The sequence below is a fragment of the Eleginops maclovinus genome, chromosome 8 (assembly GCF_036324505.1).
Source record: "Eleginops maclovinus isolate JMC-PN-2008 ecotype Puerto Natales chromosome 8, JC_Emac_rtc_rv5, whole genome shotgun sequence".
NCBI classification, from domain to species: Eukaryota; Metazoa; Chordata; class Actinopteri; order Perciformes; family Eleginopidae; genus Eleginops; species Eleginops maclovinus.
In genome coordinates this window covers 263,024-285,062 of record NC_086356.1, presented here as the reverse complement: position 1 = coordinate 285,062, position 22,039 = coordinate 263,024, and the positions used below count along the sequence as shown (strand labels likewise).

The 22,039-nt window shown below is 44.9% G+C and overlaps 2 protein-coding genes across 2 annotated transcripts; one reads left to right on the top strand and one right to left on the bottom strand.

The window, feature by feature from the left end:
* Positions 1–1,596: 1,596 nt before the first annotated feature.
* LOC134868728 (band 4.1-like protein 4) lies at positions 1,597–9,359 on the top strand. Its single transcript, XM_063890031.1, has 11 exons — positions 1,597–1,606; positions 1,711–1,777; positions 1,868–1,936; positions 2,053–2,142; positions 2,598–2,661; positions 2,743–2,834; positions 2,957–3,001; positions 3,085–3,167; positions 3,692–3,758; positions 6,548–6,693; positions 6,928–9,359. Exons 1-10 carry the CDS (start codon positions 1,597–1,599, stop codon positions 6,591–6,593), a joined length of 633 nt encoding a protein of 210 aa, XP_063746101.1. The 3' UTR covers positions 6,594–6,693; positions 6,928–9,359.
* A 1,582-nt stretch (positions 9,360–10,941) lies between these two features.
* Positions 10,942–21,066, bottom strand: man2a1 (mannosidase, alpha, class 2A, member 1). Its single transcript, XM_063889898.1, has 17 exons — positions 20,873–21,066; positions 19,600–19,786; positions 19,343–19,520; positions 18,837–19,027; positions 18,518–18,715; positions 17,379–17,493; positions 17,229–17,296; positions 16,636–16,804; positions 16,272–16,508; positions 16,039–16,167; positions 15,791–15,905; positions 15,063–15,196; positions 14,691–14,832; positions 13,279–13,424; positions 12,900–13,094; positions 12,259–12,369; positions 10,942–11,908 (listed from the first exon to the last, which is right to left on the bottom strand). Exons 1-17 carry the CDS (start codon positions 20,991–20,993, stop codon positions 11,717–11,719), a joined length of 2,628 nt encoding a protein of 875 aa, XP_063745968.1. The 5' UTR covers positions 20,994–21,066; the 3' UTR covers positions 10,942–11,716.
* Positions 21,067–22,039: the final 973 nt, after the last annotated feature.

Here is a 22,039-nt window from a genome sequence, read left to right as displayed (position 1 = left end):
TGTATATCAGTATGTAGTGTCTCTACTTTAAAGAGTCCTCTCCTGCTGATGTTCAGGTGTATGTCAGTATGTAGCGTCTCTACTTTAAAGAGTCCTCTCCTGCTGATGTTCAGGTGTATATCAGTATGTAGAGTCTCTACTTTAAAGAGTCCTCTCCTGCTGATGTTCAGGTGTATATCAGTATGTAGTGTCTCTACTTTAAAGAGTCCTCTCCTGCTGATGTTCAGGTGTATATCAGTAGTGTCTCTACTTTAAAGAGTCCTCTCCTGCTGATGTTCAGGTGTATATCAGTATGTAGTGTCTCTACTTTAAAGAGTCCTCTCCTGCTGATGTTCAGGTGTATATCAGTATGTAGCGTCTCTACTTTAAAGAGTCCTCTCCTGATGTTCAGGTGTATATCAGTATGTAGAGTCTCTACTTTAAAGAGTCCTCTCCTGCTGATGTTCAGGTGTATATCAGTATGTAGAGTCTCTACTTTAAAGAGTCCTCTCCTGCTGATGTTCAGGTGTATATCAGTATGTAGTGTCTCTACTTTAAAGAGTCCTCTCCTGCTGATGTTCAGGTGTATATCAGTATGTAGAGTCTCTACTTTAAAGAGTCCTCTCCTGCTGATGTTCAGGTGTATATCAGTATGTAGAGTCTCTACTTTAAAGAGTCCTCTCCTGCTGATGTTCAGGTGTATATCAGTATGTAGTGTCTCTACTTTAAAGAGTCCTCTCCTGCTGATGTTCAGGTGTATGTCAGTATGTAGCGTCTCTACTTTAAAGAGTCCTCTCCTGCTGATGTTCAGGTGTATATCAGTATGTAGAGTCTCTACTTTAAAGAGTCCTCTCCTGCTGATGTTCAGGTGTATATCAGTATGTAGTGTCTCTACTTTAAAGAGTCCTCTCCTGCTGATGTTCAGGTGTATATCAGTAGTGTCTCTACTTTAAAGAGTCCTCTCCTGCTGATGTTCAGGTGTATATCAGTATGTAGTGTCTCTACTTTAAAGAGTCCTCTCCTGCTGATGTTCAGGTGTATATCAGTATGTAGCGTCTCTACTTTAAAGAGTCCTCTCCTGATGTTCAGGTGTATATCAGTATGTAGAGTCTCTACTTTAAAGAGTCCTCTCCTGCTGATGTTCAGGTGTATATCAGTATGTAGAGTCTCTACTTTAAAGAGTCCTCTCCTGCTGATGTTCAGGTGTATATCAGTATGTAGTGTCTCTACTTTAAAGAGTCCTCTCCTGCTGATGTTCAGGTGTATATCAGTATGTAGAGTCTCTACTTTAAAGAGTCCTCTCCTGCTGATGTTCAGGTGTATATCAGTATGTAGTGTCTCTACTTTAAAGAGTCCTCTCCTGCTGATGTTCAGGTGTATATCAGTATGTAGTGTCTCTACTTTAAAGAGTCCTCTCCTGCTGATGTTCAGGTGTATATCAGTATGTAGCGTCTCTACTTTAAAGAGTCCTCTGCTGCTGATAGATCTCATAGTGATGTCACTGTGTTCCGCAGGTGTCAGTTGTACCTGCAGGTACGTCAGGACGTCCGTCATGGCCGCCTGCCGTGCCAACCCCCCCCCCCCCCCCCCCATCTGCAGCCCCGCCTCTCCGCCCTGATGCTGCACGGTAACAACACTTTGGTGTCAGATGTTTATTCCTTCACTGATTTGTTTCAGTGAGTATAGCAGTCCTTGATTATGAAAACCTTATCTTTACCCTAACCCCTGCAGTGGATGGAGGAGAGCGCAGCGAGGCGGAGCCGACTGAGGAAATAAAGACCTTGTGTGAAACCCTCAGGTACAGTGATAGTAATATAATTAATATATAAAATAATTTATTATAATTTAATATAATCTCTCCGTGTGCAGCGGTGTTTCCGGTCCCCAGGCGCAGCGTCACTTCCTGTCCCTTTGCAGCGCTCTGCAGATGTTCGGAGTCTCTCTGTTCCCCGTCTACGTGAGAAGAAACACTTTCTTAAATTTACTGTATTTTATTCAGTTTATATCTTGCTTTTTGTCTTTGTCAGTTCACATATTTAGTTATTATTAAAAAATTAATTGTGTGTGTTTCAGGGGGAGGGGCGGGCGGAGTTCTTCCTGGGTCCCCACGCCGGCCCCTGTACTGGTCTACAGGAACACAGAACTGGTGGGGATATATTTCTGGTAGGAGTGAGACCTCTCGTCTGTCTTTGTTCTCTGTTAAATACAAATATAAAGTCTGTGATTTCTGTCAGAGAGAGACCTCTACAATATCTTCGCTGAGCGTTAATTTATAAATAAATATGTTTGATTTATAAAAAAAGAAACACCAAAAATATATTCTCGCAATTATAAAAATACAAATATAAATACAAGTTTGAATAACCATAAATAAACAACATAAATGTATTTGAATAAATATGATTAAAAACAAATGTTTTTGTGTTTAATGTGTTGAAGTATAAATATATCTTTTAATAATCAAACACAATGTTAAGATGTTTTCTTTAAGATAAATAACAGAAATATATGTTTCAATGATATAAATTAACAAATTAAAATGTGCTTAATGAAAACATGTTTACAGGTAACAATAAATAACAAACATCGGAATAATTTAAACACATCTTTTTCTTCAGGCAGAAAATCTCTAAACTTCATTTCAGAGACGAGACCTTCGAACTCAGAGTCGCCACCAAAGATGTGAGTAACCCCGCTAATCATGCTAATGCTAACAATACTGCTAATGTTAGTAAAGTGTGTGTGTGTGTGTGTGTATTTCAGGGTTCAGAGACGTCCTACCTCTTCCATGCCTTAAATCGATCTGACTGTAAACGTCTGTGGAGGGGTTGTGTTGAACATCACGCATTCTTTAGGTACACACACACACACACACACACACACACACACACACACACACACACACACACACACACACACACACACACACACACACACACACACACACAGATGAGCTCACATTGTGTCATGTTTTCAGGATGTCTGCGTTGAATCCGTTAACGTTCAGGCTGAAACACAGCAGGTAAATCTCAGGATCATTTTTAGAGTTTAAAGTGATTTTTATTTTTCTGATCAAATACACACTCTGTCTCTCCATCACTGAAGTGTTTCTCGCTCGCCCGCTCCTCCTCGGCTGAACGTGGGCTTGTTGAGAAACAAAACCATCAACAGAACAACCAGAAAACACAGTATGTTCATTATTATTATAATATTAATATTTCCCCTTCCCCTCCTCCTGCTCCTCCTCCTCCTCCTGCTCCTGCTCCTCCTCCCCCCTTCCCCTTCGCCTCCTCCTCCTCCTCCTGCCCCTCCCCCCTTCCCCTCCTCCTCCTCCTCCTCCTCCTCCTCCTCCTCCTCCTCCTCCCCACTTCCCCTTCCTCTCCTCCTCCTCCTCCTCTTCCTCCTCCCCCTCCCCCCTTCCCCTTCCCCTCCTCCTCCTCCTCCCCTCTTCCCCTTCCCCTTCCCCTCCTCCTCCTCCTCCTGCTCCTCCTCCTCCCCCTCCCCCTCCCCCTCCCCCTTCCCCTCCTCCTCCTCCTCCTGCTCCTCCTCCTCCTCCCCCCTTCCCCTCCTCCTCCTCCTCCTCCCCACTTCCCCTTCCTCTCCTCCTCCTCCTCCTCCTCCCCACTTCCCCTTCCTCTCCTCCTCCTCCTCCTCCTCCTTCTATTTGTTTATTTACTATATAATGTGTTTGTCTCCGCCTCGTCTCCTCCAGCCAATCAGAGGGCGAGTCTCCCGGAAAGACCAATGGAGATTCAGACAGCGCCCCCTGTTGTTCAGAGGTGAGAGAGGGATCTGATTGGTCATCATGAAGTCATGTGATAACATTTGTTTGTGTTCCTCCTTTAATCAGTGTTAGGTCCTTCATCTATCACAGAAACACATGGCAAAGTTCACTGTCACTGCTGACCCTGTGACCCTGTGCCTGCAGGTCAAAGGATAAGGAGAAATCATAGTAAAAGTGTGTGTGGTGAAATGTGTCCATGTGTGTGTGTGTTCGTGTGTGTCTTCATGCGTGTGTGTGTTCGTGTGTGTCTTCATGCGTGTGTGTGTGTGTGTGTGTATATGTGTGTGTTTGTGTGTGTGTGTGTGTGTGTGTGTGTGTGTGTGTGTGTATGTGTATGTGTGTGTGTGTGTGTGTGTGTGTGTGTGTATGTGTGTGTGTGTGTTCTTGTCTGTTCTCGTGTTCTTGTGAAACGTCGTCTCTTGCTGCCCAAGTACTGTCCCAAACCCAAGTTCGCTTTCACCAACAACGGATAAAGTTCCCGGATGTACAGTGGGGCAAAAAAGTATTTAGTCAGCCACCAATTGTGCAAGTTCTCCCATTTAAAAAGATGAGAGAGGCCTGTCATTGTTATCATAGGTACACCTCAACTATGAGAGACAGAATGAGAAAAAAAAATCCAGGAAATCACATTGTAGGATTTTTAAAGAATTCATTATAAATTCCTCGGTAAAATAAGTATTTGGTCACCTACAAACAAGCAAGATGTCTGGCTCTCACAGACCTGTAACTTCTTCTTTAAGAGGCTCCTCTGTCCTCCACTCGTTACCTGTATTAATGGCACCTTTTTGAACTCGTTATCAGTATAAAAGACACCTGTCCACAACCTCAAACAGTCATACTCCTAACTCCACTATGGCTAAAACAAAAGAGCTGTCAAATGAGACCAGAGACAAAATTGTAGACCTGCACCAGGCTGGGAAAACTGAATCTGCAATAGGTAAGCAGCTTGGTGTGAAGAAATCAACTGTGGGAGCAATTATTAGAAAATGGAAGACATACAAGACCACTGCTAATCTCCCTCGATCTGGGGCTCCACGCAAGATCTCACCCCGTGGGGTCAAAATGATCACAAGAACGGTGAGCAAAAATGCCAGAACCACACGGGGGGACCTAGTGAATGACCTGTAGAGAGCTGGGACCAAAGTAACAGAGGCTACCATCAGTAACACACTACGCCGCCAGGGACTTCAATCCTGCAGTTCCAGACGTGTCCCCCTGCTTAAGCCAGTACATGTCCAGGCCTGTCTGAAGTTTGCTAGAGGGCATTTGGATGATCCAGAAGAGGATTGGGAGAATGTCATATGGTCAGATGAAACCAAAATAGAACTTTTTGGTAAAAACTCAACTCGGTCGTGTTTGGAGGAGAAAGAATGCAGAGTTGCCTCCAAAGAACACCATACCTACTGTGAAGCATGGGGGGGGAAACATCATGCTTTGGGGCTGTTTTTCTGCAAAGGGACCAGGACGACTGATCCGTGTAAAGGAAAGAATCAATGGGGCCATGTATCGTGAGATTTTGAGTGAAAACCTCCTTCCATCAGCAAGGGCACTGAAGATGAAGCGTGGCTGGGTCTTTCAGCATGACAGTGATCCCAAACACACCGCCAGGGCAACGAAGGAGTGGCTTCGTAAGAAGCATTTCAAGGTCCTGGAGTGGCCTAGCCAGTCTCCAGATCTCAACCCCATAGAAAATCTTTGGAGGGAGTTGAAAGTCCGTGTTGCCCAGCGACAGCCCCAAAACATCCCTGCTTTAGAGGAGATCTGCATGGAGGAATGGGCCAAAATACCAGCAACAGTGTGGAAACCTTGTGAAGACTTACAGAAAACCTTTGACCTCTGTCATTGCCAACAAAGGGTATATAACAAAGTATTGAGATGAACTTTTGTTATTGACCAAATACTTATTTTCCACAATCATTTGAAATAAATTCTTTAAAATCCTACAATGTGATTTCCTGGATTGTTTCCCCCATTCTGTCTCTCATAGTTGAGGTATACCTATGATAAAAATTACAGGCCTCTCTCATCTTTTTAAATGGGAGAACTTGCACAATTGGTGGCTGACTAAATACTTTTTTGCCCCACTGTATTCCCGGAAACGTTCTCGACACGCCAATTTTACCAAAGATGCATCGGATGCTAACTTGTGTTAACTCGGCAGCGAATATATCCCAGCATTCATTTCGGCATTCAATCGAGGAGCGGAAAATTACTCGACGCCGTTGAACAACGGTACGTTTTTACTATTTTCGTATGCTATTTCATCACTACAAATTCACTTTGAGGCGAGAAATCAAGGGTTTAGATTTCAAATATTAGCCGTTTTACGAAAATCGATGGCGAATTCAAAATCTGCTTAAACGTTTTCGGAGGTGAGAAGCTCCACAAATGCTTGCGGAGGTAGCTGGGTTGCCAGTCGGCCAGTCATGCTCACAGAGCGCCTAACAGACCCGTCTTTTCCCGCTACCACACAGAATAAAAAGTACAATGGCAGACGAACAGCAGGCGCACAACTGTAAGATATTTTAAATTTTATATTATTTTGGAGAACTACAGGCGGCCTGTGTGCTGGGTGTATTGCGCAAGTATGCATCGTGTCAAACCGCCAACAGCGCTCTGTGTGCTCGTCAACTTGCAAGTTCATTCTTCCAAGAACAACTTGCAAGAACGTTCTCCCCAAGTACACAAGTCCGTTCTTTGCATTCTTGGTATTAAGACACGCCGTACTAAATAAATAGAATCATAAATTAATTAATAATGAAATGTTTTCTGTGTTTCTTTGAGGCGGAGCCGGAGTCTGGATGGAGACCGACCAAACAGGATAATCTGATGTGATTGGTCAGGTCTCGTTCCCACGGAAACATGAGCAGCGGCAGCGAATCAAAGCAGACGACGAGCGATCGCCGCAGAAGAAGAAGGAGAAGGAGCCGGTAACCAAACTTTATTAATTCACCACTACTGACAGAACATCCCCCCCCTCCCCCCCTCTTCTGTACTGATCTACTTCCTGTTTGTATCCAGCGATGGTTCTGAGGACCGGAGATCTGACTGCAGATTATAAATGAACATCATCTGTGCTAACGCTAATGCTAGCTGTGTGATGTTAGCGCACCAGACCACCAATGCTAATGTTAACGCTAATGCTTATGCTATCTCCTCTATAGATGGAGTCCTGACGCGTGTGTGATGTCAAATGTTGGGCTATAAAGGAACTACAGCATGGTCACATGACTTCCCGTCACCACCACTAAGCTAAAGGAGGCTAATGTTGGGCTATAAAGGAACTACAGCACGGTCACATGACTTCACGTCACCACCGCTAAGCTAAAGGTGGCTAATGTGGGGCTATAAAGGAACTACAGCACGGTCACATGACTCCACGTCACCACCGCTAAGCTAAAGGCGGCTAATGTGGGGCTATAAAGGAAATACAGCATGGTCACATGACTTCACGTCACCACCGCTAAGCTAAAGGAGGCTAATGTTGGGCTATAAAGGAACTACAGCATGGTCACATGACTTCACGTCACCACCGCTAAGCTAAAGGAGGCTAATGTTGGGCTATAAAGGAACTACAGCACGGTCACATGACTTCACGTCACCACCGCTAAGCTAAAGGTGGCTAATGTGGGGCTATAAAGGAACTACAGCACGGTCACATGACTCCACGTCACCACCGCTAAGCTAAAGGAGGCTAATGTTGGGCTATAAAGGAACTACAGCACGGTCACATGACTTCACGTCACCACCGCTAAGCTAAAGGAGGCTAATGTTGGGCTATAAAGGAACTACAGCACGGTCACATGACTTCACGTCACCACCGCTAAGCTAAAGGTGGCTAATGTTGGGCTATAAAGGAACTACAGCACGGTCACATGACTCCACGTCACCACCGCTAAGCTAAAGGAGGCTAATGTTGGGCTATAAAGGAACTACAGCACGGTCACATGACTTCACGTCACCACCGCTAAGCTAAAGGAGGCTAATGTTGGGCTATAAAGGAACTACAGCACGGTCACATGACTTCACGTCACCACCGCTAAGCTAAAGGAGGCTAATGTTGGGCTATAAAGGAACTACAGCACGGTCACATGACTTCACGTCACCACCGCTAAGCTAAAGGAGGCTAATGTTGGGCTATAAAGGAACTACAGCACGGTCACATGACTTCACGTCACCACCGCTAAGCTAAAGGAGGCTAATGTTGGGCTATAAAGGAACTACAGCACGGTCACATGACTTCACGTCACCACCGCTAAGCTAAAGGTGGCTAATGTGGGGCTATAAAGGAACTACAGCACGGTCACATGACTCCACGTCACCACCGCTAAGCTAAAGGAGGCTAATGTTGGGCTATAAAGGAACTACAGCACGGTCACATGACTTCACGTCACCACCGCTAAGCTAAAGGAGGCTAATGTTGGGCTATAAAGGAACTACAGCATGGTCACATGACTTCACGTCACCACCGCTAAGCTAAAGGAGGCTAATGTTGGGCTATAAAGGAACTACAGCATGGTCACATGACTTCACGTCACCACCGCTAAGCTAAAGGTGGCTAATGTTGGGCTATAAAGGAACTACAGCACGGTCACATGACTCCACGTCACCACCGCTAAGCTAAAGGAGGCTAATGTTGGGCTATAAAGGAACTACAGCACGGTCACATGACTTCACGTCACCACCGCTAAGCTAAAGGAGGCTAATGTTGGGCTATAAAGGAACTACAGCACGGTCACATGACTTCACGTCACCACCGCTAAGCTAAAGGTGGCTAATGTGGGGCTATAAAAGAACTACAGCATGGTCACATGACTTCCCGTCACCACCGCTAAGCTAAAGGTGGCTAATGTGGGGCTATAAAGGAACTACAGCACGGTCACATGACTTCACGTCACCACCGCTAAGCTAAAGGAGGCTAATGTTGGGCTGTAAAGGAACTACAGCACGGTCACATGACTTCACGTCACCACCGCTAAGCTAAAGGAGGCTAATGTTGGATTATAAAGGAACTACAGCACGGTCACATGACTTCACGTCACCACCGCTAAGCTAAAGGAGGCTAATGTTGGGCTATAAAGGAACTACAGCACGGTCACATGACTTCACGTCACCACCGCTAAGCTAAAGGTGGCTAATGTGGGGCTATAAAGGAACTACAGCACGGTCACATGACTTCACGTCACCACCGCTAAGCTAAAGGTGGCTAATGTGGGGCTATAAAGGAACTACAGCACGGTCACATGACTTCACGTCACCACCGCTAAGCTAAAGGAGGCTAATGTTGGGCTATAAAGGAACTACAGCACGGTCACATGACTTCACGTCACCACCGCTAAGCTAAAGGAGGCTAACGTAGCTTGAATAAATATGAGATGGTTTATATTGGGGTAGTCGAGATTAACAAAATGTCTCAATGTTGTTTTTCTTTTTAGTTCGAAGATGGTTCCGCCTCTTCCTGTTACCACGGCGACTGACACTTCCTGTGGATTACCCAGAAGCCCCTGAGGCAACCGTCACATTTGTACTGTTTACATGATGGTACACATAAGTGTGTGTGTGTGTGTGTGGCCTCTAGCAATAAAATGTGTCTGTATCTTGTGTCTGAGTTCGTTCCTCTCACAAACTATAATTCATTTTCATTTTTCTGACTTTAAAATCGTTTTTTTCAAATACGTGTTTATATACGTTTTTCACACTGTGTTTTACCTTTATTCATATTTTGTAAAAGAGTCTGAAGATAAACCACATGTTTTCCCTTCATGCAGACATCCGTTTGATCCTGAATACATGTTGTATATCTATATAGTTATAGTCTCCGGGACAGAATCACAGCACAGGGTTGAATTTAGTGAATTGAACTGAAAGCATGATATTAATGTTCCTGACGTGAAGATGCAGGGTTCATTCTATTATTTATGAAACACATGTTATTAAAGGAATTACAGTTTAATAATCAGATATAAAGTTCATTTCAGAAACAGAAATATTCAAGAATAACATATAATCACTTCTGATCAAACATATAATGATACAGTAAAATAATCAGGGATAAAGTTCAGAGTCTTGCTTTTAGCTTGCTGGCTAACAGCTGAACTTAACGTTAGCTTGCTGGCTAACAGCTGAACTTAACGTTAGCTTGCTGGCTAACAGCTGAACTTAACGTTAGCTTGCTGGCTAACAGCTGAACTTAACGTTAGCTTGCAGGCTAACAGCTGAACTTAACGTTAGCCTGCTGGTTTACAGTTGCACTTAACGTTAGCTTGCTGGCTAATAGCTGAAATTAACGTTAGCTTGCTGGCTAATAGCTGAAATTAATGTTAGCTTGCTGGCTAATAGCTGAAATTAACGTTAGCTTGCTGGCTAATAGCTGAAATTAACGTTAGCTTGCTGGCTCACAGCTGAATTTATCGTTAGCTTGCTGGCTAATAGCTGAATTTATCGTTAGCTTGCTGGCTCACAGCTGAATTTATCGTTAGCTTGCTGGCTAATAGCTGAAATTAATGTTAGCTTGCTGGCTAACAGCTGAAATTAACGTTAGCTTGCTGGCTGAACACTAACTGCACATTCCAGAATTGTGAGAGAAAGCCAAGAGGCCAAAGAGAGGGCAGACAGAGATAGTGGTGCTGCACATGAGAGGAAAGATATGATAGAGAAGAGGAGGATTAAGTGATGCAGACCCGGAACTCGGGGATCCAAGAGGCGAGGACTCCGCCTGTCCTCAACCAGAAAACAACACGCACCACACTCACAAACATACATATAACATGTCACAAAGGACCGCCCCTGTTCTCTTTCACAAAGTATAAATATGGTGTGATGTCACATGTCGAGGCTCTGGGTGGAAATGAAAGACAGTACCTGCAGCCTGTGGCTCACTAAACCCAGAAACCTCAATATTGAGAATGTGTTTCTTCATGAAATGGAAATAAATCAGCTTTATCATAACCTTACTACTTCGTTTGGACTCCTTGCCTCGTTGAGAAATTTTGAACACAACAGAATAGAAGATACGAGCTGACTTTTTGACAATTCGACCGTACCGTGAAATCACACCACAGGCTGAAGGAAAGCCACCAGGTGCATGCTGGGTACAGAAGGGACCACAGGTGCTGACAGAAACGTCATAACGAAGCTCTTTTAACAAATCTTAACTACAGAATTAGTCAACAAAACGGAACAATTAAAAATAATTTATTTCAAAATAAAACCAGGAAGCTATCCCAAAATAAACAAGAAGGAATACAATCTTAAATACTTAATTTCTCATTAATAAACCCAAGAAAATATATAGTTTCTAAATTGAAAAAATTACCCGAAGATTTATTACTTTCCCAAGTGTCGCTTTCACAGTAAAGCAGAAAATTACAAAATAAAAGCATCAATTATTTAAAGTAGTCATTTACATTCAGTAAAATTACAAAATAAAATACAGTTTACACACAACTTCACATTCAGTAACAGCAGTTACAGGAAGTCCCCACACACACACACACACACACACACACACACACACACACACACACACACACACACACACACACACACACACACACACACACACACACACACACACACACACACACACACACACACACACACACACACGTCCTTTAGTGTTGTCGGTAGACTTCAGTGTTTTTCACATATTGTTCCGTTGACCTCCAGACTGACCTGTTTTCTGGTGAAGGTGTATTTATGGTGCAAAAATGTGAATTTTTCAAGGATTTTGAAATAGAAAACAAACTGCCCTCCCTTTTTTTACTTTGTAAATGTTTATATTTTTCCCTTTTTAATTCCAGATTAAAAGTCTGATACATTTATATATTTGTATTGATAATGTTTTTCTGCATATCATTTTGTTATTTTAATTCCACAATTCTTTTGATTTTGAACATTTATCTGTATTTATGTCGTGGAGTTTGGGTGGATTTTTAACTTTTTACTCATTTCTCATTCGATCTCCACACGGAAAGCACTGATTTCCATTGGTCGCAGGCTGGTGATGCGTGGCTGCTGTTGCCGGGCAGACTCTGGTTGATGTTGCTGGGCAGATTTAGGCTCGTCGTCCTGTCGCAGCAGAGTGAGGCCGGAGCGGCGGAGCGAAGAGAAGCGGAGCGGAGCGAACAGAACGTCCAGATCCACCTGAAATATATACAGTATCGTTTTCATCTACAGTATATTTGATATATATTCTATATAAATATTATAAAGGAATACAGAGTAGAGGAGTGGTAACAGTTATTTTATAAAACTTTTGGCCGTTTGTCAATGATTATTATTATTAAAGATAAAGAAGACCAATTGTTAAAATTTCATTTAATAAAATACAGAACGATCATGTTGAAAGAAAATAAAAAACGGATATTTAATTATCTTAATTTCTAGGACATTTTGAGAAGATGTTTAAAAATCTTAAATAATTAAGAAAATTATTTAAAGAAATACTGAATAAATTAGTGTGTGTGTGTGTGTGTGTGTGTGTGTGAGAGCACCTCCTCATGTGCACTCCACGTGCACTGCAATGCAGGGTCGGGGGCGGAGCTACAGTCAAAGCCCTTCCTGTGGAGGAGCAGAGCCACTTCCCGTGATGGACTTCCTGTTTCCTGTTGATCACAAACAACATTTATTAGTGACATTTAATGTAAACAATAAACTTTAGACGTATTCAAAAGTGAATCCTAGGCTTTGTGTATTTTCTACTTTAATGTCTTGTGTCGTGGCGTTTTAGTCCTTTCCTTTTCGAATTAAAAGGCCCCTCTCGAGATGCCGGGATTCGTGACGCACCAAAAAACACGAACCGAGATCATCGAGTTGAATCAGATTTATTCGGTTGATCCGGCATACAAACGAACATAGGCTTTCTTGTTTTAACGTAAAATAAAAGGTATGTCTCCGTGTCCAAACAATTACAAAAAGAGCACGGTCAAAAACATTATGCTGGCTCCGTCTGAGGCCCCGCTGTGTGGGGTTGCCCCGCTATGTAAGGGCACACAGACATGCGCACAAAGATATATCATTAAATAAGTTATTCAATAACTAATAATATTCTAAACAGAAAAGTGGCATACAAAAGTGAATCTAAATGGTCTAAACCAAGAATGGCTCTAACATCTTGTGATGATATGTGGGTTACCTGCGGGTCCTCCAGCGTACGCAGGTTCAGCAGGTGAACGTCGCACGGCAGCGAGGAGCGCAGCGGCAGGAAGGGGCGGAGCTTCGGCACCTGGACGGTGCCCGGGGCAACCATGGTGATTGGCGGGTGTGAGAGGGAGAGCGAGGTCAGGTGGGCGAGCAGAGACAGGTGTTCACTTGAGGCCCCGCCCACTTCCTGTCCGAGAACAACAGATACAAAACAAAACAATTGAGAGCAAACTTCAAATAAAACAAATAAATGAATACAAATAGTAAAATATATCCAAACTAAAAAGACGTAATAATAAACGAGGATCGCAAAATCAAAGACACTAGACGACTTTAACTGGAATTAAATCTTTCTTTCTGGATGAGTTCACCTGTGCCCCCTTCACCTGTCCCCCCCTCTGGTCCTCCAGCAGCAGCTGGTAGAGACTGGCCGTCCTCTTGTTGTCCGTCACTCCCTGACCGAGTCCACGGTTATCGTCTTGCTGCAGCCGCCGGTCCAACACCAGCTCCAGCTCACCTGCAGGGGAGACAGGTGAGAGACAGGGGAGACAGGTGAGACACAGGGGAGACACAGGCGAGACAGGTGAGAGACAAGTGAGACACTGGTGAGACAGGTGAAAGTGTAAAAAAGAGGTACAACCCTGGCTCACCTGGTGTGAGGGATGCGACCCTCTGGCTCACCTGGTGTGAGGGATGCGACCCTCTGGCTCACCTGGTGTGAGGGATGCGACCCTCTGGCTCACCTGGTGTGAGGGATGAGACCCTCTGATTCACCTGGTGTGAGGGATGAGACCCTCTGATTCACCTGGTGTGAGGGATGAGACCCTCTGACTCACCTGGTGTGAGGGATGCGACCCTCTGACTCACCTGGTGTGAGGGATGCGACTCCGTATCTCACCTGGTGTGAGGGATGCGACCCTCTGACTCACCTGGTGTGAGGGATGCGACCCCCTATCTCACCTGGTGTGAGGGATGCGACCCCCTATCTCACCTGGTGTGAGGGATGCGACCCCCTATCTCACCTGGTGTGAGGGATGCGACCCCCTATCTCACCTGGTGTGAGGGATGCGACCCCCTATTTCACCTGGTGTGAGGGATGCGACCCCCTATCTCACCTGATGTGAGGGATACAACCCCCTATTTCACCTGGTGTGAGGGATGCGACCCTGACTCATTTGGTTTGAGGGATGCGACCCCCTATCTCACCTGGTGTGAGGGATGTGACCCCCTATCTCACCTGGTGTGAGGGATGTGACCCCCTATCTCACCTGGTGTGAGGGATGCGACCCTGACTCAACTGGTTTGAGGGATGCCACCCCCTATCTCACCTGGTTTGAGGGATGCGACCCCCTATCTCACCTGGTTTGAGGGATGCGACCCCCTATCTCACCTGGTTTGAGGGATGCGACGGCCTATCTCAACTGGTTTGAGGGATGCCACCCCCTATCTCACCTGGTTTGAGGGATGCGACCCCCTATCTCACCTGGTTTGAGGGATGCGACCCCCTATTTCACCTGGTTTGAGGGATGCGACCCCCTATCTCACCTGGTGTGAGGGATGCGACCCTGACTCGCCTGGTTTGAGGGATGCGACCCCCTATCTCACCTGGTGTGAATGATGCGACCCTGACTCGCCTGGTTTGAGGGATGCGACCCCCTATCTCACCTGGTGTGAATGATGCGACCCTGACTCGCCTGGTTTGAGGGATGCGACCCCCTATCTCACCTGGTGTGAATGATGCGACCCTGACTCGCCTGGTTTGAGGGATGCGACCCTGACTCACCTGGTTTGAGGGATGCCACCCCCTGGCTCTGAGCCGACAGCAGGGTGAGGCGGGTCTCGATGTCCTGCAGAAATGCTGCTGAGGTCATGGGGTAGAAGTTGGCCTGCAGGGGGAGTTTAGAGAGGGTGCGACGCTGCTGCATCTAAACATCAACAACACACATTAAAGTTCTATATCAATAAACAATCAATCAAATTAACCATTAATAAATAAACAATAAAGAAATAACAAATAATCAATGAGCTTTCTATAAAAAGTAAAAAAAACAATACATTATCATTAATCAATAAAACCATAAATAAAAGTAAATAATAAATAAACTGCGTGAAGTGTCAGCTTTGACTTTCAAAATAAAAGCAGGAGGCAGCGAACCTGGAAACTGTTGAGGTCGGTGTGGAAACGGTTGCCACTGGCAACGTCGGAGACGAGCTGCATCACGAGCTCGCGGTTGACCTGCGACCTGATGTCCACCATGTTGGAAATCTCCAGGGATCTCCCAGCATGCCCTGGGGTGGACGCAGACGGGAGACTTTTATTTTTCAACTTAATTTAAATTAGATTTAAGTTGAAACACACAAGGTTAAATATTCATCTCAAATAAAACCTCCAGGGCTTTATCTCACTAACTTTGTTTGTCTACAGATTTCTCCTAAACTCAACAACAATTTTATTCTGAAAATCTCAAAAGTGTGATTTTATTTAGAGATTTTAGGATTCTGACTTTTCTGAAAATTATTATTATTTTAAAATTCTGAAAGAACATTCTGTTCCTGTTGCTGCTCAGCCTCCGGTTCTGCAGCATGCAGCGTCTGCAGGTTCTGCAGTGTGCAGCGTCTGCAGGTCCAGAGCTGATCAGAACTCAGACTCCGGTCTGCAGGTCCAGCTGCACGTTGATGATACGCTGCTCTCAGGTACAGGTGAGATCTGCATCTCTCTCTCTAACCCTTAGTTATCAGTCACAGTCTCAGGTGTGACACTGCTCTCTGATTGGCTGCTGGGATCAGCTGCTGGCTCACAGGTGATCTTAACCTGGACCCTGTAAACATGTCAGTGGACCTGAAGAGGAACTGTGAAGTCAGTAAGAGAAGTAGAGCTGGTACCGTCCAGGTGGTAGAGCCGCACTGTGTGGGTCACGTGAGGGAGACATGAAGTGATGTCAGAGTAGAGCGGTCCTCTGGAGACCCGGACCAGGGGAGGTTCTGAGGAGGAGTACACCTGTTGGGGGGGGAGGCAGTTAGTTTTTCCTGTATACCTGGTCAGACTGGTTCTGGTTCTGACTCTGGCTCTGATTTTTGCTCTGGCTCTGACTCTGGCTCCGATTCTGACCCTGGCTCTGGTTTTGTCTCACCTGGGCGCCCTCCTCCCCCGGCAGGAACAGGTACGCTCCGCTCTTGTCCCGGTTGGCTCCAGTTCTGGTTCCATACCACAGAAAGCGGACCTGGACCCGGCGCTCCAGACCCGAACGAAGACGCAGCTTCTGCTCGTCACATAAGATCAGTTTCAGGAATCCCAGGTTTGAAGATCACATTTTATAAAGTGTGTTTCTAATTCTCTGAAAGGCTTTTATTTTGAAAATCCGACCTGCAGCAGGCCTGTTTCCGGGGAGCTCCATATTTGGATGTGCTTGTTGCTTAGCGACAGGGGGGCATTGGCCTCAGGTCCATCGGGGCGGGACATCTGGAAATGCTCGCTCTGAATGGTAGGAGGGTTGCCGCGGCGATGCAAGGTGTACCGAGCCCGGGGTGCGGAGCCAGCAGAGGATCGGGTCACATGATACACGACCAGAGACAGAGGAGGAAGTTCAGACAGGAAGTCAAGCTGCAGGAGATGAAATATTCATATAATTATAGACATCAACACACTGATTATTAATTATCTCTGTTATCAAACTGTAATTGTTGATACAAGTATAATAATCATTTAATGATATCGTTGTTTAAATCACCTGAAAGCTCTCTGCGGACGCCCGGCTTGGCTCCGTCCACACAGCAGAGATCTGCGCAGCCATTGGTTGACCAGATTCTGCGTTGATTACTCGAGCGTCCGGAGAATCGACAACGAAGCTAACGACCGACGATCGCATCTGCTCCGTCGGGTTGAAGACGATCAACGTCCTGGCGCAAAAACATCGGGAATAAATAAAACCGTTAGTAACAACCAACCTGAAAATATTAAATTACAAAGCATACGTTAATAACCTCAGTTAGCTTAGCATAACAACATGTCTACTGTGAAACAGGAACAACCAAATAAAATAAAAAATAAAGAAATATAAAAATTATTTCTGTTATTAGTTCATTAGAAACAGTAACACAAATCTTTCAGAACACTTAAATATAGTATAATTGAACTTTAAAAGAATAATACAAATAATAATTATCAATGAAAAGACTCTTAATGACCTTAAAATAATTTAAACAAAACATTATTATTGTTATAATAAATGCTGCTAATGACTGTCTGTACGCCCCTCCCCTTTCTACCCAAGCCCCTCCCCTCTATATATGCCCCACCCCCTCGTAAAGCCCCGCCCCTCACCTGGGCTCGTCGCTCAGCGTTAGCTTGGTTTTCTGCGGCAGCGCGTCCTGTGCCGACATCACATCGTCCTAAAACAGGATTTATTACATCTGTGTTTTCATCGAAATGTTTTATCGTATTTAATTTCAATATCAAAAGCTTAAAGGTCACCGTGAGCAGGAAGGGTTTTGATTGGTCGTGGTGATACTGGCTCTTGTCCAATAGGAGCAGCCAGTGGGCGGAGCTCTGCAGAACCTGCCGCAGCTTCAGGATGGACTCGAACAATCTGCCCGACAACACAATTATTGAATCACTCTGCGTTTAAGTTAATATTATTATTTATTTCCTGAGCTCAAGATATTTTTCCGAATTAAACGATGGTATTTCTAATTAATACATTTTCTTTAAAATAAAAAAGTGACAAACATTAGTTTCAATAGTCAGTCTGAAGTCAGATCTCTCCGTTATCTATAAAGTGTTATTGTGATGGAAATAAACACAAATACTACGAAGGGTTCATTTCTTATAAAATATTAACTTGGTTGATTAATAAAAGTTTGGGATGATTATTTAAATCTCCACATCTCTTTAAATCTAACACAGATGGTTAATGGAGGGAAGCTAATGTTAGATGCTAATACTAAATGAATGGGTATGCTGGGAAGCTAATTCTAACAGCTAACAGTCAGCGCGGCGGTTCCTGTTACCGTTGTCAGTGGCGACGTCGTCCTTCAACGGAAAGCATGGAGGGACAAATGAGACAAAACACATGCTAACGCTAAAGATGCTAAAAAGTCATGAAGTTCGGATAATCTTCCCCAAATAAAACTGTCCAAAATATAAAATAACATAAACATCTGTTACATAAAGACTTTCATCGATCTGTCATCACGTGTTCACAATTAATAAACAAGGAGCCAAAGCTAAAGTGCGAACAGGAAGCTTGTGTCCAAACGTGTGTACCTGGTATCCATAGCTGTCTATACTGGGGACGCTGGGGACATGCCCCCCCCCCCCACTTTGCATTCCGATAATGCGTATGCAAATTATTGTCCACTTGAATATGTTCAATCTGTTCTCTGAGCTGAGAGTTCGATATTAAACCGAAGAGAGATTAGCTTGGCAGCAGCGTAGCATTCTGCACTGGCTGTCAGTATTTATTTATCTATATACCTGTATGTATGTATTGTTTGCGGGGGGGGGGGGGGGGGGGGGGGGGGGGGTTAATCTCCCAACGTTAACTGACTACATGCTAACATGCTAGTGTGTTGTTGTGCTAACATATTTCCATGCTAACAGGAAGTAGCCACCTGGTGCCGTAGTCGATGACGACGGGGTCGCGGGCTGTGCCCGTGACGGCGTCATGATGCTGGAACAGAGCTAAGCTCCGCCTCCCCTCCGTCAGACACAGGAAGTGATCCCGCGCCGGGAATCCTGTGACCAGACGACCATCGCCATGGAAACGACGCATTTCAGCCAGCGTGAGAGTGAAGAGGATCTCTGTGGCTCTGTCGGGAGAAACAGAGACAGAAGAAATAAGTAAAAACATTATAAATGTTAATACACACACACGACTGAAGTATGATTCTTTTTATTTTAAATCCATTTAAAGGTCATCCCGAGGCGCACCGCAGCGTGGCCTCCAGCGTGCGGTCCAGGCGTTTGTAGAACGGTCTGGAGGTGAAGTATCCGCTCCAGTAGTGATCGTCCCGGTCTGCGTACGTGAAGAAGTCGCCGCGGACCGTCGGCAGCGCCGTCCCCCTCGCCACCAGGCGGCGCTGCAGAGCCTCGAAGTAATCTGAGAGCGTCCCGAAACGAGCCTGACAACAGACAAGAAGAGACAGTGAGAGAGACAGGTAGAGAGAAAGTCAGAGAGACAGGTAGAGACAGTTAGAGAGACAGTGAGAGAGAAAGTCAGAGAGACAGGTAGAGACAGTTAGAGAGACAGTGAGAGAGACAGGGAGAGAGACAGGTAGGGACAGTTAGAGAGACAGGGAGAGAGACAGGTAGGGACAGTTAGAGAGACAGGGACAGAGACAGTGACAGAGACAGGTAGAGACAGGTACAGAGACAGTCAGAGAGACAGTCAGAGAGACAGGTAGGGACACATGAAGACGGGTAAAGACCCTGGGGACCTTGACGTGCAGCTCGGGGCGCGTCTGGAAGAAGTCGAAGAGTTTCTGGTAGTTTCTGAACTGAGCGTCCCACTCGCTCGACTCCACGAAGCGGAAGTCGTCTCCGAGAGGAACGAACAGCACCGGAGACCGGAAGAGGCGGGATTTCCTGCGGTACTGGTCCAACAGCAGGAGGGCCCTGAGTTTATTTGAATAAAAGATTGAACATGAGAAGATCCCATAATGGTAACGCTGATAATAACCAGGCTCATTGGCACCTCTCCTGGACGTTCTGCTCTGTGATTGGCTGCGGGGGGATCCTCCAGGGGCAGAAGACCCGCCCCCCGGGCAGCCGGTGGAAGTCAAACTGACAGCAGACGGCCGGGTCGGGACCGCAGGTGTGCGGCACGTCGTAGCTGTAAAATGGCATCATGTGACACGTGATGTCACTGCGGGGGGAGGAGTCTGAAACATCAAACAGAATCTCAGAGAAATGATTGACAGCTCAGTCCTGACAGATGCTTGGTCTGCCCTCCGCTCTGAAACGGCCGGTGTACACGGTTCCGTTCCGTTAACGCTTGACGTTGCTGAACTGCATTGTGGTTCCGTCGCGTCGGCTCCGTTGCTCGCGTCGAAAGTTGAGAAAAGTTCAACTTTTCAAGCGTTGACGGAAGTGCCACCCAATCAAATCGTGTATGTAAAAATGTGGGGAGAGCCATAGCCCAACTCATTTCCTCATTTACCCAGAAACGGAAGAAAAATGATAAGTGTAGGAACACAAACAGGAGGAACCAGGCATGGAGGGAGGTGGCAGAAACAGTAGGTGAAACTGGAATGTGTGTGTTTGGGGAGTTTATATTCAGTGTACTTTAACACTGAACGGACAGCTAGCAGGCGGACAGTATATTAAGCTAGCATGGCATGTTGCATAGAATAGCGCCGTAGACATTAATGCCATAAATCTTCATATAAATCCATTTTCCCAATAATCCAGCTCTAGAAAGCGGGCTGTTTTGCTTTGAGTGTCCGGAGGTGGGAGATTAATGTGATTGGTTGTCGGTCGCGTTAACCCCAAGTGTCAGATACGCCCTCCGGCAAGACCCAACGGAACCGTGTGTCTGTTGTGTACCGCAGCAGCACTGATTCAGAGCGCTTACGTTCTTTTGAATATTTTAATTTGGTGTAAATACTCGTGTTCTGTCCTCACGCTAAACAGTTTCTTAAATATATCTTCTTTAAAGGTATGTTTTAGACCTTCTCTTTTAACTCATCAGTAAAGCTTTGTTTATGTTCACCCCATCAATAACAACAATAGAACACCTCAGTGTCAATATTAAAAAATAGTCACTAAATATAAATTAAAACCTTTTTATTTAATATAAACAATTTTATTCAAAAAGAGAAAGAAACTACTTGATTTAATTTGATTTCAGATCCCTTGGACAATATTTATTATTTCTTTATATATTATTATATGTTTCTGTAGTACTAGTACTCCCTCAGAGCACTGAATACTGCAGTATTTATATGATGACTCGTACAGCGACCCACCCCAACTCTGCCGCCACCGGAACTCCAGCGTCTGTTGCCGGGCGAATTCCTTCTTGACGGCGTAGTGAACGCGCTGGATGACCATGTTGCTAAGCCCCGCCCCCTTCAGCAGGTAGGCCATGGAGGGGGAGTGGCCAAACGGGTCAATCGCCCAACCGCTGCTCGGCTTCACACCTGCAGACAGATGTTAGCAAACCTTTAATGACATCGTCCGCATTAAAGATTACAATATCCTGAGTTTAAATCTAACTTAAAAAGGAAAACAAATTTCACTTCCTGTTGGACACAAACATATTCACACATCTAGAAAACAAAAACTGTTTGGTCATCAAATTTATCTTAGAATTCATACTTTAAGAATTTACCTTTTGTTGGGATACCAATCTTCTTTCAGAATTCTGTTTGTTAAAGAACTCCACAGTTTTTTCTGAATGGTCCAGATCTTTTCAGATTCATTTTCAAACGTATACACCTGAACATCAGCAGGAGAGGACTCTTTAAAGTAGAGACTCTACATACTGATATACACCTGAACATCAGCAGGAGAGGACTCTTTAAAGTAGAGACTCTACATACTGATACACACCTGAACATCAGCAGGAGAGGACTCTTTAAAGTAGAGACTCTACATACTGATATACACCTGAACATCAGCAGGAGAGGACTCTTTAAAGTAGAGACTCTACATACTGATATACACCTGAACATCAGCAGGAGAGGACTCTTTAAAGTAGAGACTCTACATACTGATATACACCTGAACATCAGCAGGAAGGGACTCTTTAAAGTAGAGACACTACATACTGATATACACCTGAACATCAGCAGGAGAGGACTCTTTAAAGTAGAGACGCTACATACTGATATACACCTGAACATCAGCAGGAGAGGACTCTTTAAAGTAGAGACTCTACATACTGATATACACCTGAACATCAGCAGGAGAGGACTCTTTAAAGTAGAGACACTACATACTGATACACACCTGAACATCAGCAGGTGAGGACTCTTTAAAGTAGAGACTCTACATACTGATACACACCTGAACATCAGCAGGTGAGGACTCTTTACAGTAGAGACACTACATACTGATACACACCTGAACATCAGCAGGTGAGGACTCTTTAAAGTAGAGACACAATACTGATTACCCCTGAAAAAAAATCA